Source organism: Notamacropus eugenii, chromosome 2, assembly GCF_028372415.1.
Source record: "Notamacropus eugenii isolate mMacEug1 chromosome 2, mMacEug1.pri_v2, whole genome shotgun sequence".
Classification (NCBI taxonomy): domain Eukaryota; kingdom Metazoa; phylum Chordata; class Mammalia; order Diprotodontia; family Macropodidae; genus Notamacropus; species Notamacropus eugenii.
This window is the reverse complement of record NC_092873.1, coordinates 291,655,823-291,673,196: the sequence shown is the minus strand read 5'-3', so window position 1 is coordinate 291,673,196 and position 17,374 is coordinate 291,655,823. Positions and strand designations below refer to the sequence as shown.

General features: G+C 37.7%; 1 protein-coding gene across 6 annotated transcripts in view; it reads left to right on the top strand.

Annotated features, from left to right (window-relative positions):
• ST7L (suppression of tumorigenicity 7 like) overlaps positions 1–17,374 on the top strand; it is an 87,222-nt gene that overhangs the window by 15,535 nt on the left and 54,313 nt on the right. For all 6 annotated transcript variants that reach the window (XR_011974801.1, XM_072644359.1, XM_072644356.1 and 3 more), the window contains exons 6-7: positions 13,200–13,278; positions 16,639–16,793. Coding sequence is in view for 5 of the 6 variants with exons in the window: in XM_072644359.1 (XP_072500460.1) it covers positions 13,200–13,278; positions 16,639–16,793 (234 nt within the window). In the remaining variant the exon portion in view is untranslated. The remainder of the gene's footprint in view (positions 1–13,199; positions 13,279–16,638; positions 16,794–17,374) is intronic.

Below are 17,374 nucleotides of genomic sequence, written 5' to 3'. Positions count from 1 at the left end.
CATGCTGCGGCAAGGACAGGACTGGAGCAGGCTTCAAGGTGCCACCAGCAGCAGCTGGGGGTCCTAGATTCCTTAACACACAAATGCCAAAGACAGCTTCAGAGGTCAATGAGAAAACTCCTTCACCCATGTGAGAAGGAAACACAGTGGTCTAACCCTGGCCCCAGGCAGCAGCAGCTTCCATTGTTGGAGCCCTGACCTAAAGACTCTGGGGGGATTGAGCAGCTGATATGGATCTCAGCCCTGAATGGTGTCCCTGGGGTGAGAAGGAGAGCTGGTTGGTGTGGTGGAGGCTCTGCAGAGGGAATCCTGCTCACAGACCAGAGTGAAGGCCAGGAGAGGAATAAACTCCTGCCTTGATTGTGCCACCTTGGAGTAACTGAGAACTTACAGGTCCCCAGAGTATACCCTTCTCTTGACAAAGAACTCAGAAGTCAAGTAACAGGCTGGGAAAATGCCCCCAAAAGGGAAAAATAATAAGACAATAGAAGGTTACTTGTTTGGTGAACAGATATTTTCTTCCATCCTTTTGGATGAGGAGGAACAATGCATACCATCAGAGGAAGACCTAAAAGTCAAGGCTTCTACATCCAAAATCTCCAAAATAAATATGTAATGTTCTCAGGCCATGGAAGAGCTCAAAAAGGATTTAGAAAATCAAGTAAGAGAGGTGGTGGAAAAATTGGGAAGAGAAATGAGAGCAATGAAATAAAAAAAAACCTTGAAAAACAAATCAGCAGTTTGCCAAAGGAGACCCCAAAAAAATGCTGAAGAAATTTACACCTTTAAAATAGACTAACTCAAATGGCAAAAGAGGCCCAAAAAGCCAATGAGGAGAAGAATGCTTTAAAGAGCAGAATTAGTCAAATGGAAAAGGAGTTTCAAAAGCTCATTGAGGGAATAGTTCTTTAAAAATTAGAATGGGGCAGATGGAAGCTAATGACTTTATGAGAAATCAAGACATTATAAAACAAAACCAAAAGAATGAAAAAATACAAGACAATGTGAAATATCTCACTGGAAAAATAACTGACCTGGAAAATAGATCCAGGAGAGACAATTTTAAAATTATGGGACTACCTGAAAGCCATGATCAAAAAAAAGAGCCTAGATGTCATCTTTCATGAAATTATCAAGGAAAACTGCTCTGATATTCTGGAAGCAGAGGGTAAAATAAATATTGAAAGAATTCACTGATCACTTCCTGAAAGAAATACAAAAAAAAAAGCTCCTAGGAATATTATAACCAAATTCCAGAGTTCCCAGGTCATGGAGAAAATATTGCAAGCAGCCAGAAAGAAATAATTAGAGTATTGTGGAAATACAATCAGGATAACACAGGATCAGGCAGCTTCTACATTAAGGGCTTGGAATATGATATTCCAGAAGTCAAAGGAACTAGGATTAAAGCCAAGAATCACCTTCCCAGCAAAACTAAGTATAGTACTTCAAGGGAAAAATGGTCATTCAATGAAACGAGAACTTTCAAGCATTCTTGATAAAAAGACCAGGGCTGAAAACTTGACGTTCAAACATAAGAATCCAAAGAAGCATCAAAAGGTAAACAGGAAAGAGAAATCATAAGGGATTTACTAAAGCTGAACTGTTTCCTTTCCTACATGGAAAGACAATATTTGTAACTCTTGAAACTTTTCTCAGTATTTGGGTAGTTGGAGGCATTACACACACACACACACACACACACACACACACACACACACACATGCACACATATAGACAGGGCACAGGGTGAGTTGAATAGGAAGGAATGATATGTAAAAAAATAAAATTAAGGGGTGAGAGAGGAATATATTGGGAGGAGAAAAGGAGAAATGGAGTGGGGCAAAGTATCTCATAAAAAAGGCAAGAAAAAGCTTTTTCAATGGAGGGGAAAAGGGGGAGGTGAGAGGGAAAAAGTGAAGCTTACTCCCATCACATTTGGCTTAAGGAGGGAATAACATGCACACTCAGTTTGGTATGAAAATCTATCTTACACTACAGGAAAGTAGGGGAGAAGGGGATAAGTGGGGTGTGAAAGGGATGATATAAGGGAGGGCAAATGAGAGGAGGAGGGTAATTAGAAGTAAACACTTGAGGAGGGATAAGAGTATAAGAGAGAATAGAATAAATGAGGGGTAGGGTAGGAGGGAGGGAAATATAGTTAGACTTTCACAACATGACTATTATAGAAGTCTTTAGCAAAACTATGCATATATAGCCTATATTGAATTGCTTGCCTTCTCAGTGGGGATGGGTGGGGAGGGAAGAAGGGAGATAAGTTAGAACTCAAATATTTAGGAACGAATGTTGAGAATTGTTTTTGCATATAACTGGGAAATAAAAATTACAGGTAATGGGGTATAGAAATCTATCTTGCCCTACAAGAAAAGAGAGAAGATGGGGATAAGGGAAGGGGGAGGGGTGTGATAGAAGGGAGGGTAGATTGGGGGAAGGAGTAATCAGAATGCATGGTGTTTTGAGGTGGGGGAGGGGAGAGATGGGGAGAAAATTTGAACCTCAAAATCTTGTGGAAATGAATGTTGAAAACTAAAAATAAATAATTAAATTGGAAAAAATGAAAATAATAATAAAAAAGAGCACCACAGATTAGTGTTTGATAAATCCAAGGATAAATCCCATCTATTGGGGTGAGGCAACCCATTATTTGACAAAAACTCTTGGGAAAACTGGAAAACAATCTGGAGGAAACTAGGTATAGTTTAACAACTCACACCATATAAGCTTCAAATGGGTACATGACTTAGGTTTAAAGGGTAACATCATAAATCAATTAGAGAAGCAAGGAAGAAATTACCTCTGGTCAGATCTATGGATGAAGGAAGAGTTCATGAGATAGAGAAGGATTGTAAAAGGTAAATTTTAATTACATAAAATGAAAAGGGTTTTGCACATACAAAATCAATGTAGTTAATATTGGAAGAGAAGCAGGCAAAGGAGAAAAAGCTTTCCAGCAAGTTTTTCTGATAAAGGTCTCATTTGTTAAAATGTTTCAGAAGAAATAAGAGCCACTAGCTAATTGATAAATGGTTAAAGGATATGAATAGATAGTCTCTGAGGAAAGAAATCCAAGCTATCAATAACTATATAAAAAAATGCTCCATATCACTAATAATTAGAGAGACACAAATTGAAACAATTCTCAAGTTTTACCTCATACCTATCACATTGGCAAAATTGACAAAAAATGGAAAATGACAAATGCTGGAAGAGTTGTTTGTGGAAATAGGTACATTAGTACACTAGTGGTAAGCAGTTTGGAATTATGCCTCCAAAATTGTTGAATTGTGTATACCAGGAGTGTATACACATGGCCCTCTAGGTCCTCAAGTGTGATCCTTTGACTGAATCCTAACTTCACAGAACAAATCCTTTTAAGGGGATACATCATATACCTTTGATCGAGCAATTAAGATCAGGAAAGAGATCAAGGAAAGGAAAAGGACCCAAATGCACAAAAATATTTATAGCAGTTCTTTCTTTTTGTAGTGGCAAAGAACTGGAAACTGAGGAGATGCCTACCAATTGAAGAGTGGCTAAATATGTAAATATGATGTAATACTGTTATGGTGTTAGACATGGTGCAGAGAAATCTGGGAAGACTTATGAACTGATGCCAAATGAAGTGAGCAGAACCAGAAGAGCACTTTACATAATAACAACAATATTATAAAGACAAACAGCTTTGAAAAACTTAGGATTTCTGATCAATTAATTAGTAAACATTGAACATTTAGTGTGTTAAGCACTAAAACTAAAGAGGCAAAAGATAATCTTTGTCCTCAAGGAGCTTATAATCTAAGGAGACAACATGCAAATAAAAATATGCAAAGCAAGCTATATATGGGATAAACAGGAAATAATTAACAGAGGGAAAACACTAGAATTAAGAGGGATTGAAGAAGGTGGGATTTTAGTTGGGACTTAAAAGGAGGTCACTAGTTAGAGTGAGGGAGAGAGAACATTCTAGGCATGAGAGACAGCCAGAGAAAATTCCTGGAACAGAAAGATAGAGTGTCTTATTGAAACAGCCAGGAAGCCAATGTCACTGGGTTGAAGAGTACGTGTTGGAGAGTAAGGTGTAAGAAGACTGGAGAGGTAGGAAGGAGCTAGGTTATAAAGGGCTTTGAATGCCAAGCAGAACATTTTGTATTTGCTGTTGGAGGTAATAGGGAGCCACTGGAGTTTATTGAGTATGTAGGCAGGTAACATGATCAGACCTGGGTTTTAAAAAATCTCTTTTAAGTGATTGAATGAAGGAAGGTGGATTGGACTTGGATAGGGGGAGACCAGCGAGCTACTACAATGCAAATTATATACAAAGTAATTTCTAGAAGAAGAAAATGGTAATTGAGGGAACCTGGATATTTATCCTATTGAAGGTGGTGCTTTAGCTGAATTTTGAATGAAACTTGGGATTTTTAGAGGCAGAGGTAAGGAAGCAGTGTGTTCCAGAGAGGGACAGTCAACACAGGGACATTGAGATGGGAGATGGACTGTTGTATGTGGAGAATTAAAAATAGGCCAGTCTGACTGGATTTTGAAAGGCTTTAAAAGTCAAATGAAGGAGTTTATATTTTATCCTATGGCTATAAAGAAGTCACTGGAGCTCACTGAGTCAAGAAGTGACATGGTCAGTTGTGCTTTAGGACTATCAGTTTGGCTGCTGCATGAAGAATGGATTGGAGAGAGAGACTAGATGTAGGGAGACTACTATTTAGAAAGCTACTGCAGCAATACAGGTGGAAGTGATAAGGGTCTTTATTAGGATGGTGGCAATGTGAGTGGAGAAAAGTGGTTAAATTCAAGAGACATTCTGGACATAGAATTGACAATATTTGACAACTGATTAGATACATAAAATGAAGTAGAGAGAAGAGCTGAGGTAACTGAAGTTTTGAACCTGAGTGACTGGAAGGGTTGTGGTGCTCTGGGCAGGAATAGGAAAATTAGGAAAAAAGAATAGTTGGAGGGGAAAGATAATGATTATTTTAGATGGCAGAGAAATAACAGCAGTATCAGAAAAACCTGTGCCACTATGTCTTTACATGTTTTCCTGAAATAGCTGCACCTTTACCCCTCTCAGGATCACAGCCACAGCCTCACCTTCAAATTTATAGCAGTTTACTTAGCTTCCTACTCTTCTGAAATGGTTGAAGTGAGCCAGCAGGAAAGCTCTCAGATTTCCTCTTCTCTTCCTCAAAACATGTTAGCATCATCATAAATTCTTCATTCTATCTCAGCTTCATTCTGTCTCCCTGCTCCCTTTTAAGTCTGATCCCTCTACCTGCATCTTTGATCTTATGTGTCCTTGATTTTATTATACTTCTTTCAGAATTTCATTCCAACACTCATCTCATTTTTGTCATGCATCTTCAATCTCCTTTCTATTGGTTGCTTCCTATTTGCCTGCAGACATGCTTAGGTCTTCCTAATCCTTTAGAAAAAAAAAAAGGTTTTTTTGTGTTCTGCTATTATATCCAGTGACTTCCCTATCTTACTCTCTCCCCTTATTAGCCAAACTTCTTAAACATCTATGCCTGGTTTCATAGCAACAGATCCAGCTTGGGGCACCAGTTCTTGTTGAACTATATTAGTTTCCTGAGTTTCCACTTCCTTCTCAGAAGGAATCCAGAGGGACTATATCTCTGACCTCAGGATTTCCACCTCTTATCGTTTTCTTAAGTTTTGTGTTATCTCTAAACTCCAGTCTGAAACACTGAACCTAGACCTTCCAGGTGCCAGAAAGTTGGCACACCTGATTCCTAATTACATTCACCCCTGCCTTCTGTTTCTACTCATTCAGCATTCATTCTAATGATGGCAGTTTTCCAGGGAAGGTATTAGCAAAAACTACAAGACTAAGAATCTTGGTTTTAGTAGGTATAGAGAACGAGTCTTTCAGTGACGTGTGGAAGAGTGTGTAAGGTTTGTATTTCTGCCTCTATTAAATAACTTATTTAAGCTCAAAATGCAGTCTGATTATTCTCCCAAAAGGTAAAATAAAAAGGCTTGATAAACATCTCTTAATTCTTAAAGTTATCAAGGCAAATGAAGTATTTCTTAAAACAAAAGTGCTTCAGAAAAAAAGAAGGATCTACGGTGCCAGAGGGTAATTTTGACTTGTGTCTGCTTGGAGATTTGAAGAATATCATTTAGAAGAAAACAAAGATCGCTGAATATTTGGAACCAAGAAAGAGATGTGAGGTTATTTCTGAAGGAGTGAAAACTCAGCACTCTCTTTAAAAAATAATATTTTATTTTTTCCCAATTACATGTAAACAATTTTTAACATTCACATTTTAAAATTTTGAGTTCCAAATTCTCTCTCTCCTTCCCTCCTCACCCCCCTTTCTAAAACAGTGAGCAATTTGATATAGGTTATACATGTGCAGTCATGTAAAACATATTTCCATATTAGTCATGTTGTGAAAGAAAACACAGAGAAAAAAAACCATCACAGAAAAATAAAGAAAGTAAAAAATAGTATGCTTTGATGTGCTTTCAGTTTCCTATCAGCTCTTTCTCTTGATCTGGATAGCATTTTTTCATCATAAGTCCTTAGGAATTGTCTTAAATCATTGTATTGCTGAGAATAGCTAAGTCATTTGTAACTAATCATCATACAGTGTTCTTCTGGTTCTGCTCACTTCATTTTACATCAGTTGAATCTTTCCAGGTTTTTTTGAAATCATCCATCTTGTCTTTTCTTATAGCACAATAATGTTCCATTGCAATCATATACCACAGCTTGTTTAGCCATTCCCCAATTGACGGGCATCCCTTCGATTTCTACTTCTTAGCCAGGGGCAGCTAGGTGGTGCAGTGGATAGAGCACCAGTGCAGAAGTCAGGAGGACCTGAGTTCAAACCTCACCTCAGACACTTGACACTCACTAGCTGCGTGACCTTGGGCAAGTCACTTAACCCCAATTGCTTCATCCTCGGTCATCTCCAGTCATCCTGATGAATATCTGGTCACTGGATTCAGATGGCTCTGGAGGAGAGGTGAGGCTGGTGACCTGCACAGCCCTCCCTCACTCAAAACAAGGTCAAGTGCAAGTCATGTCATTATTTCTCTGATGGCATGGTCTTCTTTGGCAACAAAGGATGAACACACACACACATGCTTCTTAGCCACCACAAAAAGAATTGTTCTGAATATTTTTGTACAAATAATTCCTTTCCCCATTTTATGGATGTCTTTGGGATATAGACCTAACAGTGGTATTACTGAATCAAAGTGTATGCCCAGTTTTATAGCCTTTGGGCATAAGAATTCTTCACTGTTAAGAAAGCAGCTTTCTACTGTCCAAAGATGGAATGAGGCTGCCAAGTTTGGAGGTCATCCCATAAGGGTTGAGGAAGAAAAGACAAATTGTAGTAGTTGATAACCCCTTGCTGAAGGCTACTGTTATAACTATTTGATTTTTGTTCTTTTTTATGTCTTTCGATTCCTTCAGCTCTTTGTTGAACTGATAAAAGTAATACAGGAGTGTGGTATTTTCCTAGGTCTTTTATTCAAGATTTTACAGAGAATCTCTCCAAGATTGGAAAACCTGACAGCAAATACTCACTTACATTGATTCACAGAGACACGAATCATACTGCCAGAAAGAACCAAGAAAGTATTCCTAGAGATGGTACAGTTTTGGGCAAGAAACTAAATACCTTAGACCACAGGTGATGTTTTCCTGCTGCCCAGGCAAAGAATTCAAAGTAGAGAAACACATTTGCAAAGTGAATAGTTATTTAAGAAGATGGCATATGAGGATAGGAACTGGAGTTTTGGATCATGTCTTAAAATTAAAAATTGACAGATTCCTAGATAGGAATGGAGGAATGCCTCATTTTATTGTCCTCCACTTTATTGTACTTTGCAGATAGAAATTGAAGATTTGTGGCAGCCCTGTATCAAGCAAGTCTGTTAGTGCTGTTTTTCCAACAGCATGAGTATATTGTGTTTCTGTGTCACCATTTGGTAATTCTCGCAGTATTTCAAACTTTTTTGTTATTATTATATCTGTTATGGTGATCTGTGATCATTTATCTTTGATATTACTGTTGTAATTGTTTTGGGGAACCACAAACTGCAGCCATATAAGACGGTGAACTTAATAAATGTTGTGTGTGTTCTGACTGCTCCACCAACTGACTGGTCATTCCCATCTCTCTTCCTCTTCTTGGGCCTCCCTATTCTTTGAGACATAACAATATTAAAAATAGGATGATTAATAACCCAGTAATGACCTCTAAGTGTTCAAGTGAAAGGAAGAGTCAGTTCATGAGCAAACTTTGTTGTTAACTTATTTTAAGAAATTGCTATAGCCACCCTAACCTTCAACAGTCCCTCCACCAGCAAAAATATTGCAACTTGCTGAAGGCTTAGGTGATGGTTAGCATTTTTTAGCAATAAAATTTTTTTTAGTTTAGGTATGGACATTTTTAGACATAATACTATTGCATACTTAATAGGCTATAGTATAGTATAAATGTAACTTTTGTATATACTGGGAAATCAAAAAATGTGTGACTCGCTTTATTGTGATATTTTCTTAATCTGGAACTGAAACCACAGTCTCCCCACAGTATATCTGTATGTTCAGTAAGGACTTACCAAGGCAGGTAGGTGGCATAATGGGTAGAGAGTTGACCCTGGACTTAGAAAAGACTTGAATTCAAATCCAATTTCAGATACTTACTAGCTGTGGGACCCTGGGCAAATCACTTAACCACTATCTGTAAAATAAGGATAATAACAGCACCTACCTTCCAGGGTGGTTATAAGGAAAAAATAATTGTAAAGTGCTTTGCAAATCTTAAAGTGTTATATAAATGTTAGTTGTTATTTTAAAAGTGCATTTGAATAGTGTCTTGAAAATCTAATCAAAAGGACTTTGAAGTAAAGATGAACAAGAAGGGGAAAAACTGCCTATGTAGATCCATTGAGTTAGATACTGTAGAGACTAGCCACAATTTAGGGAGAAGAATAGTAGTAGAGACACCCAGAAGTACACAGGAGACAAGATAAAAACAAGCTGTATTGTCAGAGTAATTTATAGATTACCTACCTAGAATGAGGAAACAGATGAGTCAGGAAAACTGATCACAAGTCTAACAGAGAAGAAGGATATACTAGTGATGGTGGACTTCAATTATTTAGACATCTGCTAGAGTTTTCTCCTGCCAAAAGTAGAGTAAAAGTTAATCAGTTTTTTTGACTTAATGTTAATTTTATCCTTCCAAAGATGGAGGAACCAAAAAGGGGAAATGAACTGAATCTGATTCACACTAACAAAGAAAAACTGGTTGCTAGGTGGCGTGGAAAAGTGGGGGTCTTGGGAGGACCATTACCTTCTCATTTGCAATAGAGAAGGAGAGGAATGTTGGGCATAGTCTAATGTGTATCTTAGATTTGGGGAGAACACATTTTAGTGGGCTAAGAGAAAGGATTAGGTAGGGTCCTATGGACTAAAATTCTAAAACAGAAGTCAGCCCAAGAGGGATAAGAAGGTTTTAAGTGTAAAATTCTGAAGATACCAAGAAAAACAATTCAAATGAGGATGAATGGAAGTTGTCTAAAGAGGTCAATATGGATGCACATGGAACTCACCAGCCAACTTGAATTTTTAAAAATACACATGGAGAAGATGAAAGCAAGGATGAGTAGTAGAAGATGGATACAAAGCATGGCATCTTCCTGTAAGAACGGTGTTAATAGTATTATAGCAAAGCATAGCAGAATTTATGCTGGGGCAAAGAAAAGGTTCAAAGAAGAGTCAGAGTTGCTATTTACAAGGAGGCAGGATAATGACACCGGATGTCACAGAGAAGGTAAATCTTCCCAATTCTTATTTTTCTTTTTTTTTTTTTTTTACCAGAAAGAATCATCTTCATACTGAAAAGGACAGAACAAAAATTTCAGATTAGGAGGTTGATACCCAGCAGAAATAAGGAGCTAGAGAACATATAGCTGCTCTTGATGAGTTCAGGTCACCTGGCTCAGATGCATTATGTCCTAAGGTAATGAAAGAACTGGCAGATGTGGCTACTAGGTTCTTGTCAGTGATCTTTGAAAAATTGTACAGAGATGAAGAGGTACTGCAGGATTGGAGAAGGCAAATGTCCAGTTTTTTTTTTAAGGGAAGAAAATAGAGTTCCAAATTATAAGCCAGTGAGCTTGACTCCAGTTCTGAGCAAAATTCTAGAACAAATTATCATAGACATGGTTAGTGAACATCTAATAAAGAAACCAGTGCTCACAAGAGGCAGTGTGATTTCATCAAGAATAGGTTATCTATGGCTAGCCTTATTTCCTTTTTGGATAGAATTTTTAAGCTGGTAGATCAAGGGAATTCTGGAAAATAATTTATCTAGATTGTAGCAAAGCACTTGATAAACTATCATGCTATTCTTGTGGAAAAGTCCATATTGGAATTTACCCACTGCGTTATGCTGAATCAAGCTTATTTTCCTATTATGAAATTTCAGGCTTATTCTTAATCGCTTTGTAAATTTTGGTGCACCATTCATATTACTGTGTTTTAATCACCTCCTACCTCCCAGGGTTGTTATAAGGAGAAAACATGTGTAAAGTACTTTGAAAATCTTAAATTGTTACATAAATGCTAGATATTATTTAAAAATATGTTTGCATGGAGTCTTGCAAACCAATCAAAAGGGCTTTGAAGTAAAGATGAACAAGGGGAAAACTGCCTTTGCAGGTCCCTTGAGTTTGATATGCAGAGAGTAGCTACACAGCGTCTCTGAGGTATGTCTGTGGAGTTAGTAATTTTTTTTTTTTAGGAATTGTTTGCCCTTCAGAAGGTTGATTAAACTGATAGACTGATAAACTGAAGATGATAAGCCCAATTTTTTCCATATACTTTTGATGTGCAAAGACCTAACTTTGCACTAAACTAAACAATCTGTCTACAAATATTTGAGGGCCTGAGTGTTTTGCCATTTCCTTCTCCAGGTCATTTTCCAGATGAGGAAACTGAGGCAAACAGGGTTAAGTGACTTGCCCAGGGTCCCACAGCTAATAAGTGTCTGGGGCCAGATTTGAACTCATGAGGATGAGTCTTCCTCACTCCAGACCCAGTGCTCTATCTACTGTGCCACCTACTACCCCTTAGGAAGAATAGAATTCTCCTAGAAATCTACTAATTTGACACTTGTTAATAATCCTTAATTGGCAATGTTGGTGATTCCTTTCACTAGTAGAGTTTGTAATCCATCCATACCTTCTCATCTGTAATTCTTGTCAGTGCCTTGTCCTAAGTCTTCTATCGATTATCTAACCAGTGTATTTGAGGCCCTCAACTAGGTCTTTTAGTATTTTTATGGGTATTAGTGCAATGCTCAAACAGTCCTATTATTCGGTATCTGTCTTACATTATAAATTCACCTCCTTTTCTCATTATACACGTCCTTGATGATGTTTGGCACGTATGATCAAAACAGATATGAATCTTTTCCTTTGTAAAACCACCAGTCCCAGTTTCCTTCTCTGTAACACCCCCCAATTCAGGTACTGCCTTGGTTTTGAAGAGCAGTTTAGAATGCTTAGGCAGAGGCAGGTCATTGGGAAAGCCAGGAGTAACCCAGCTTACTTTTTTTTCTTTTAAGGGTTTAGGTGATAACTCTTGATTCTACAGCAGTTCTCCCCTCACCTAAGTTTATCTTCTCAACTTCTCCCCTCCGTCTCCTTAAGAGAAGGGAGAGAATATATTACTAAATACGTGAAACATATTTGTAACGTCTTTGGAGAGCACATATCTGACATCTTTCCTGATGATTTTCATTCATTACATCTGTTTACGACAATAAATAACTCATAGTTGCTTTCCATAGATGTCCTAAAGTATATATTTCCTCATAACTTTGTATTATTTGTGAATTATGGAATATCTTTTAACGGTGCTTGTTTTTGAATCTCTGGTTATTTGGCTGTTCACTCATGTGAAAAGTACGGAAGGAGAAAGAACTTAAACATATTTTATTTTAGAGATCCAAATTCTGTTTTAATTTTTACAGCTTGATTTGATAGTACTGTGTAGTTTTTAAAGGAGAGTCCCATAACAGTGTAACATAACTAATTTAGGGCGGAGGAGTAAGCTTATCTAATATTGTCTAAGTACTTCCTTCTTGGGTAATATTTCAATATTTCACCAGAATTGCTATCTTTTACCTGGTCATTGTTAGATAGATGCTGACTTGCATCAATTTGTCAAGCTCAGGAAGCATTACCTGTCATCTAGCTGGTGACATGTTTGATATGAGGAATGTATTTTTGTTGCACAAGTGGAGTATATTGTCTCCTTTTCCAAGCCAAGACTAATATTTTGTTTCCAAAGGAAAACTCAAGCATTTTCCACATTATTCTTACTGGACAGTTGCAGGTTTCGTTCCAAAAGAAACATACATAGATTCTCTAGGTTTCTTATCAAACCTAAAATAAGCCAGATAGTTCCTGGGATGTAATTTTGGGTTATTTTTTAGAAACTTTTGATGTGAAATCTTTATTTTAATCCAATAAATGGTAGTAACAAAGTGGCAATGTTCTTCCTTTGATTGAGTGAAGCTCCTAAATTAGGGTTTTGTTAAAAATTAAAGTAAACCACTGACATTTCCTAGAAGTGTACAGTGTATGAAGTTGATTCTCTTGTCTTTTACATCAAAAGCAAATTAAAATACACTTTTTGGATTAAAACATAACACAAATGAATACTTTTTTTTAATGTCTCAGGTTTCATATCTTTTTAGCAGCTTCTTTTTAACCTTTCAGAATGTTAAGAACTGGTGGTATATTTCAGGTTGATTATAATGTGACACGTGGCTTGAACTCAGTGGCTATTCTTAATACAAATAGAGTACAACTTTCCAGGTGTACGTGTGTATTTATATTTTTTAGAGGCTTGGTAAACTTAGCATTTCCCAATGGTGCTTATTCACACTTGTGAGGAAGAAGATATACTTTGTAATTGTTATGCTTCAGGCTTTCACATTAAATGGAAATTTACCTCAAGTAACTGGGTTAATGTGAGGTATTAACCCAGTTCCATTCACATGAGTTTCAGGAACATATAATTTGACAATATTTGCCTCCATAGCATTTTGTACATTTTACATAAGAAAATTTATATTTATAATTTTCTTTTTTGAAATTTTTTTCTGTAGTTATGCAGAAGGCATGGCGGGAGAGAAATCCTCCAGCTCGTATCAAAGCAGCTTATCAAGCTTTAGAACTGAACAATGAGTAAGTTTGAAATATGTGAAAGTTTGTTTTGAAGAAATAATCAAGATATCTGATTTGTCAAACTTTTTTTATGTTGTTTTACATTTATTATTATTTTTCAAGAAACTTGGAATAGTTTTATAGTCTCTCTCCTCCCCCCTTCACTCCCCCCTCCCCCCCATAAGCATACCATGAATATAGTAAAACTTTTTTGGACAATTGTGCTATGTTTTTGGAACTATGGGTTTTGTTTCTTTTTAATAGATGTTAAAAATCAGAACAGTCCTTCTTTTAAAAAAGTTGAGATTGCTAGTACAGTTGACAGAAATTCGTATTTATAGGGGTGGAGAACCTGTGGCCTTGAGGCCACATGTGGCCTTCTAAGCCCTTGGGTGTGGTCTTTTGATTGAGTCCAAGTTCTACAGAACAAATACTTTTATTAAGGGGATTTATTCTGTAAAGTTTGGATTCGGGCCACACTTGAGGACCTAGAGAGCCACAAGTGGCCTTGAGGCTGCAGGTTCCCTACTCCTGACATACCATAGTTCCTAGGTCTTTGTGAAAGTACAGAAGCATTTACCCTCTGAAAGATTTTTTTCTATCCTGATAGGTTTTTGAAAGGGGTTCCCCAGAATTCCAGGTTTTAGCTTTCTTTGTACTGTTCCTTAAAATTATTTCATTTTATTAGTAAGCATTTATTAAATACTTAAAGTTCTCTGAACCAGAATGGTATGTAAGGGGCAAAAAGGACATTCAAAGTAAAAGGCATAGTCCCTGCTCTTAAGAACATTAAAGTTTAATTTTAGACAAAATATGTACTCATAAATAAACTTAACATTAAAAACATCATTATCACTAAGTGTAAAATAGGAAATTACAAATGCCAAAGGATGCAGAATGAAAGGAATCAGAGTTGGTTTGTCAGAGTATATATCCTGGATGGGGTATTTGAGGTTTCATTTTTAAGGAGTTAAGCAGTGTCAATTGGTAGGCATTGTAGGGTAGAGAGATATTTAAAGCAGTCTTTTTTACTAAAATATAATTTCAGTAATACTTTCTCTCTGGTTTACATGTACTTCAAAACACATTGAGATTAGGTACAAGTTCTGTTTTTTAAGTGTTTTTCCTTCATTAGTGGAATTATTATATACTTCACTTTTTTTTGAGGCAGTTGGGGTTAAGTGACTTGCCCAGAGTCACACAGCTGTCTGAAGTCTGAAGTGTCTAAAGCTAGATTTGAACTCACATGCTCCTGACTCCAGGGCCAGTACTCTATCTATTGTGCCACCTCCCTACCCCATGTTTCCCTTTTATTGAAATTTCTTACTCAAAATATGAAGAGTATTTACATAGTGTGATTTGTTTTTTCTTGTATGGCCCTTAATTGGCTCCTTGCCCTACTATCATTTTCTCTTTTTACCTGGCCAGATATTTCTAAATAATTCTATCATTCTTTTGAGTTAAAGAAACAAGGTAGGAACTTTGTCTTCATGAGGATACTTTTAAAATGGACATAGAACCTGAAGGGAACAGGCTACCTCCCATTTTTGAAAACATATTAACAAGATTCAGTTTACCAAGTTATATAGTCATTACCTTGGGAAATTCAGGGAACCTGACCCCAAAGGAAGAGGAGACATAGGACAGGTAAGTTTTAGAGGAGAGGAGGACTGAGACTTGTAATAGTGTTGGTGATTGGGAAGACCAGTATAGGGGCCATAGGGGGGATGGACTTATTCTGGATACCATTAATAGGGCCCTAGACAAAAAGGACACAGTGGGAGAAGGCAGAGCCAAAGTGAGGAGAGATGTAGCTATTGCACTGGGGGGGGGGGGGGGGGGGGTGTTTCCTAGGTTATTGGGAACACAGTAGTGCTTATCAGGCACAGTTATTTTCGCCTCCATTGCCCTCATCTCCCTTGATTTTTTTCACTTTTTTTCTCCATGACTGTTGGGGAGATGTAATCACTTTGGAAGAATTTACTAGGACATGAATCAGAAGTTTTTAGAGAAAGAAATTTATCCCACATAAATAGCATGTCTTAGTCACCCTATTCCTGAAAAATTTTTATTCATGGGAATATAATTTTCTAAAGTAGACAAATAAACTAAGATAACCATCTCAGTATATACAGATTAAAAGCAGGTTTAGCTGTGGTAAAATTCATTATGCCACCTCTTTATATAATATGTTATATACTTTATATTTTTATCCAATATATTTTATATTCCTCTCTCTCTCTCTCTCTCTCTCTCTCTCTCTCTCTCTCTCTCTCTCTCTCTCTCTCTCTCACTGTCCTACTTCTTCATCACCTCAAGAAAAAATGGAGAAGGAAAATATTTCGGAGAAAGAAAAAGTAGAGGCAGAAAGATAAATAATGGGACAAAAACTCCCAGAATGTATGAACGACAAAGCATTTTGAGCTCCTACTATGTGCCATTCACTAGGGATACAAATACAAGCAAACAAGAGACAGTCCCTGATCTCAGAGAACTTCTGTTCTATTGGAGGAAGGCTGCATATAAAGGGGAACTAAAAAGCTGGGGTGAAAGGGAGTAGGTGAGCAGCAGGGTGGTCTGGAAAGGGCCTGGAACTGGTAAGGAGGTGTGATTCAGAGCAAGATAAGACAGAAGCTCCCCTAGAGGCAGATGGGCAGTGGAGAGAGTGCTTAACTTACAGGATGACAACTTCTCAAAGGCATAATTTTCTCCTTTCTGGGTTGTGAGGATCCACTGAGATAACTGATGTAGTAAAGCACTTTGCAGATTTTAAAGCATTGTATAAATGCTAGCTATCAGAACCCAGAGATCCAGGGGTGGAATTTAAGTGGTTCTGGTATGGAAAGGGAAGGAATAAGCATTTGTATGGCACCTACTCTGTGCTGGGCACTGTGCTAAACAGCAACCCTGAAAGCTGGATGCTGTTATTTTCCCCATTTTTACAGCTGAAGAAACTGAGACAATCAGAGGTTGTATGACTTGCCTGGGGTTACCCAGTTGGTGAATGTCTGAGACTGGATCTGAGCTCAGGTCTTCATGACTCTAGACCCAGTGTTCTGTGCACTGTGATAGCCCCAGCTGTCCACAGGAGCAGGGAGTCCAGAGGGATGGTGAAAGATGGCTAGAGTGGAGGCAGCTCAGTCCAGAGATGGCTGGGAAGTCAGAGAGGACAGTGAAGAGAGGGACCAAGAGGAGGAGAGAAGAGAAACTGACCTAGGCAGGGGGTGCTGTGGTTATTTCTGTGGGATAGGCCACTATCCTGACCAGCTTCATTTTAAGCTTAACGGGCTAGAAAGAAGGGGTCGAAGTGAGGACACACGGGGGGCAGAAGAGGAGTGTGAAAGACGGACTGTTCCCTTCATCTTTTTACTTTGCTTGCAGTTGTGCTACTGCCTATGTTCTCCTGGCTGAAGAGGAGGCAACCACGATTGTAGAGGCTGAGAAGTTATTTAGACAGGCCCTCAAAGCTGGGGAGACAATCTACAGGAGGTCACAGCAGCACCAGCACCAGAGCCCTCAGCATGAAGCCCAGCTTAGTAAGCACATCTAAACTGAGTTGCGCATATCTTTCCAAATACTCCTTTTTTTTTTCTTTTCAAGGTAAATGCTCATAGGTTAGCTCATTTTCATAGGAAGTGGCTAATCTACTTACCGAGGTTATTTGTAAACTTAAAAAAAGAAAAAAATGTACTCATTAAGAGAAAACATACTGACATAAAAGTTTTGCTCTGATTATGTTGAAAGAGAATACTATATAGATCCACTTCCAATTTTTATAATAGTTACTGTCAAAACAAATATAATTCATCTTAAGGGGGAGTTGGGAGAATCATTGAAGAGACTCACCTTGGAACAGTTTGTTGTTCTTAAAAGGAAGTATTTTAGAGTTTTCTTGTTGATAATATGATGCTACTGTGTGTCTCTGTCATCCCCAAATAAATGCTGTTCAGTCTCTAGATGTCTAGAATTAGGGCCAGGGAACTGCAGTGGGATATGGATGAATTCACTTTATTAAATTCTGAGCACAATACCCACCCTCATACCTTATAGTAATTGTTTCGAAATTCTCCATGAAGTGCTTGAGGTGGTCTTTTGGTGAACCACAAAAACTGAGGCC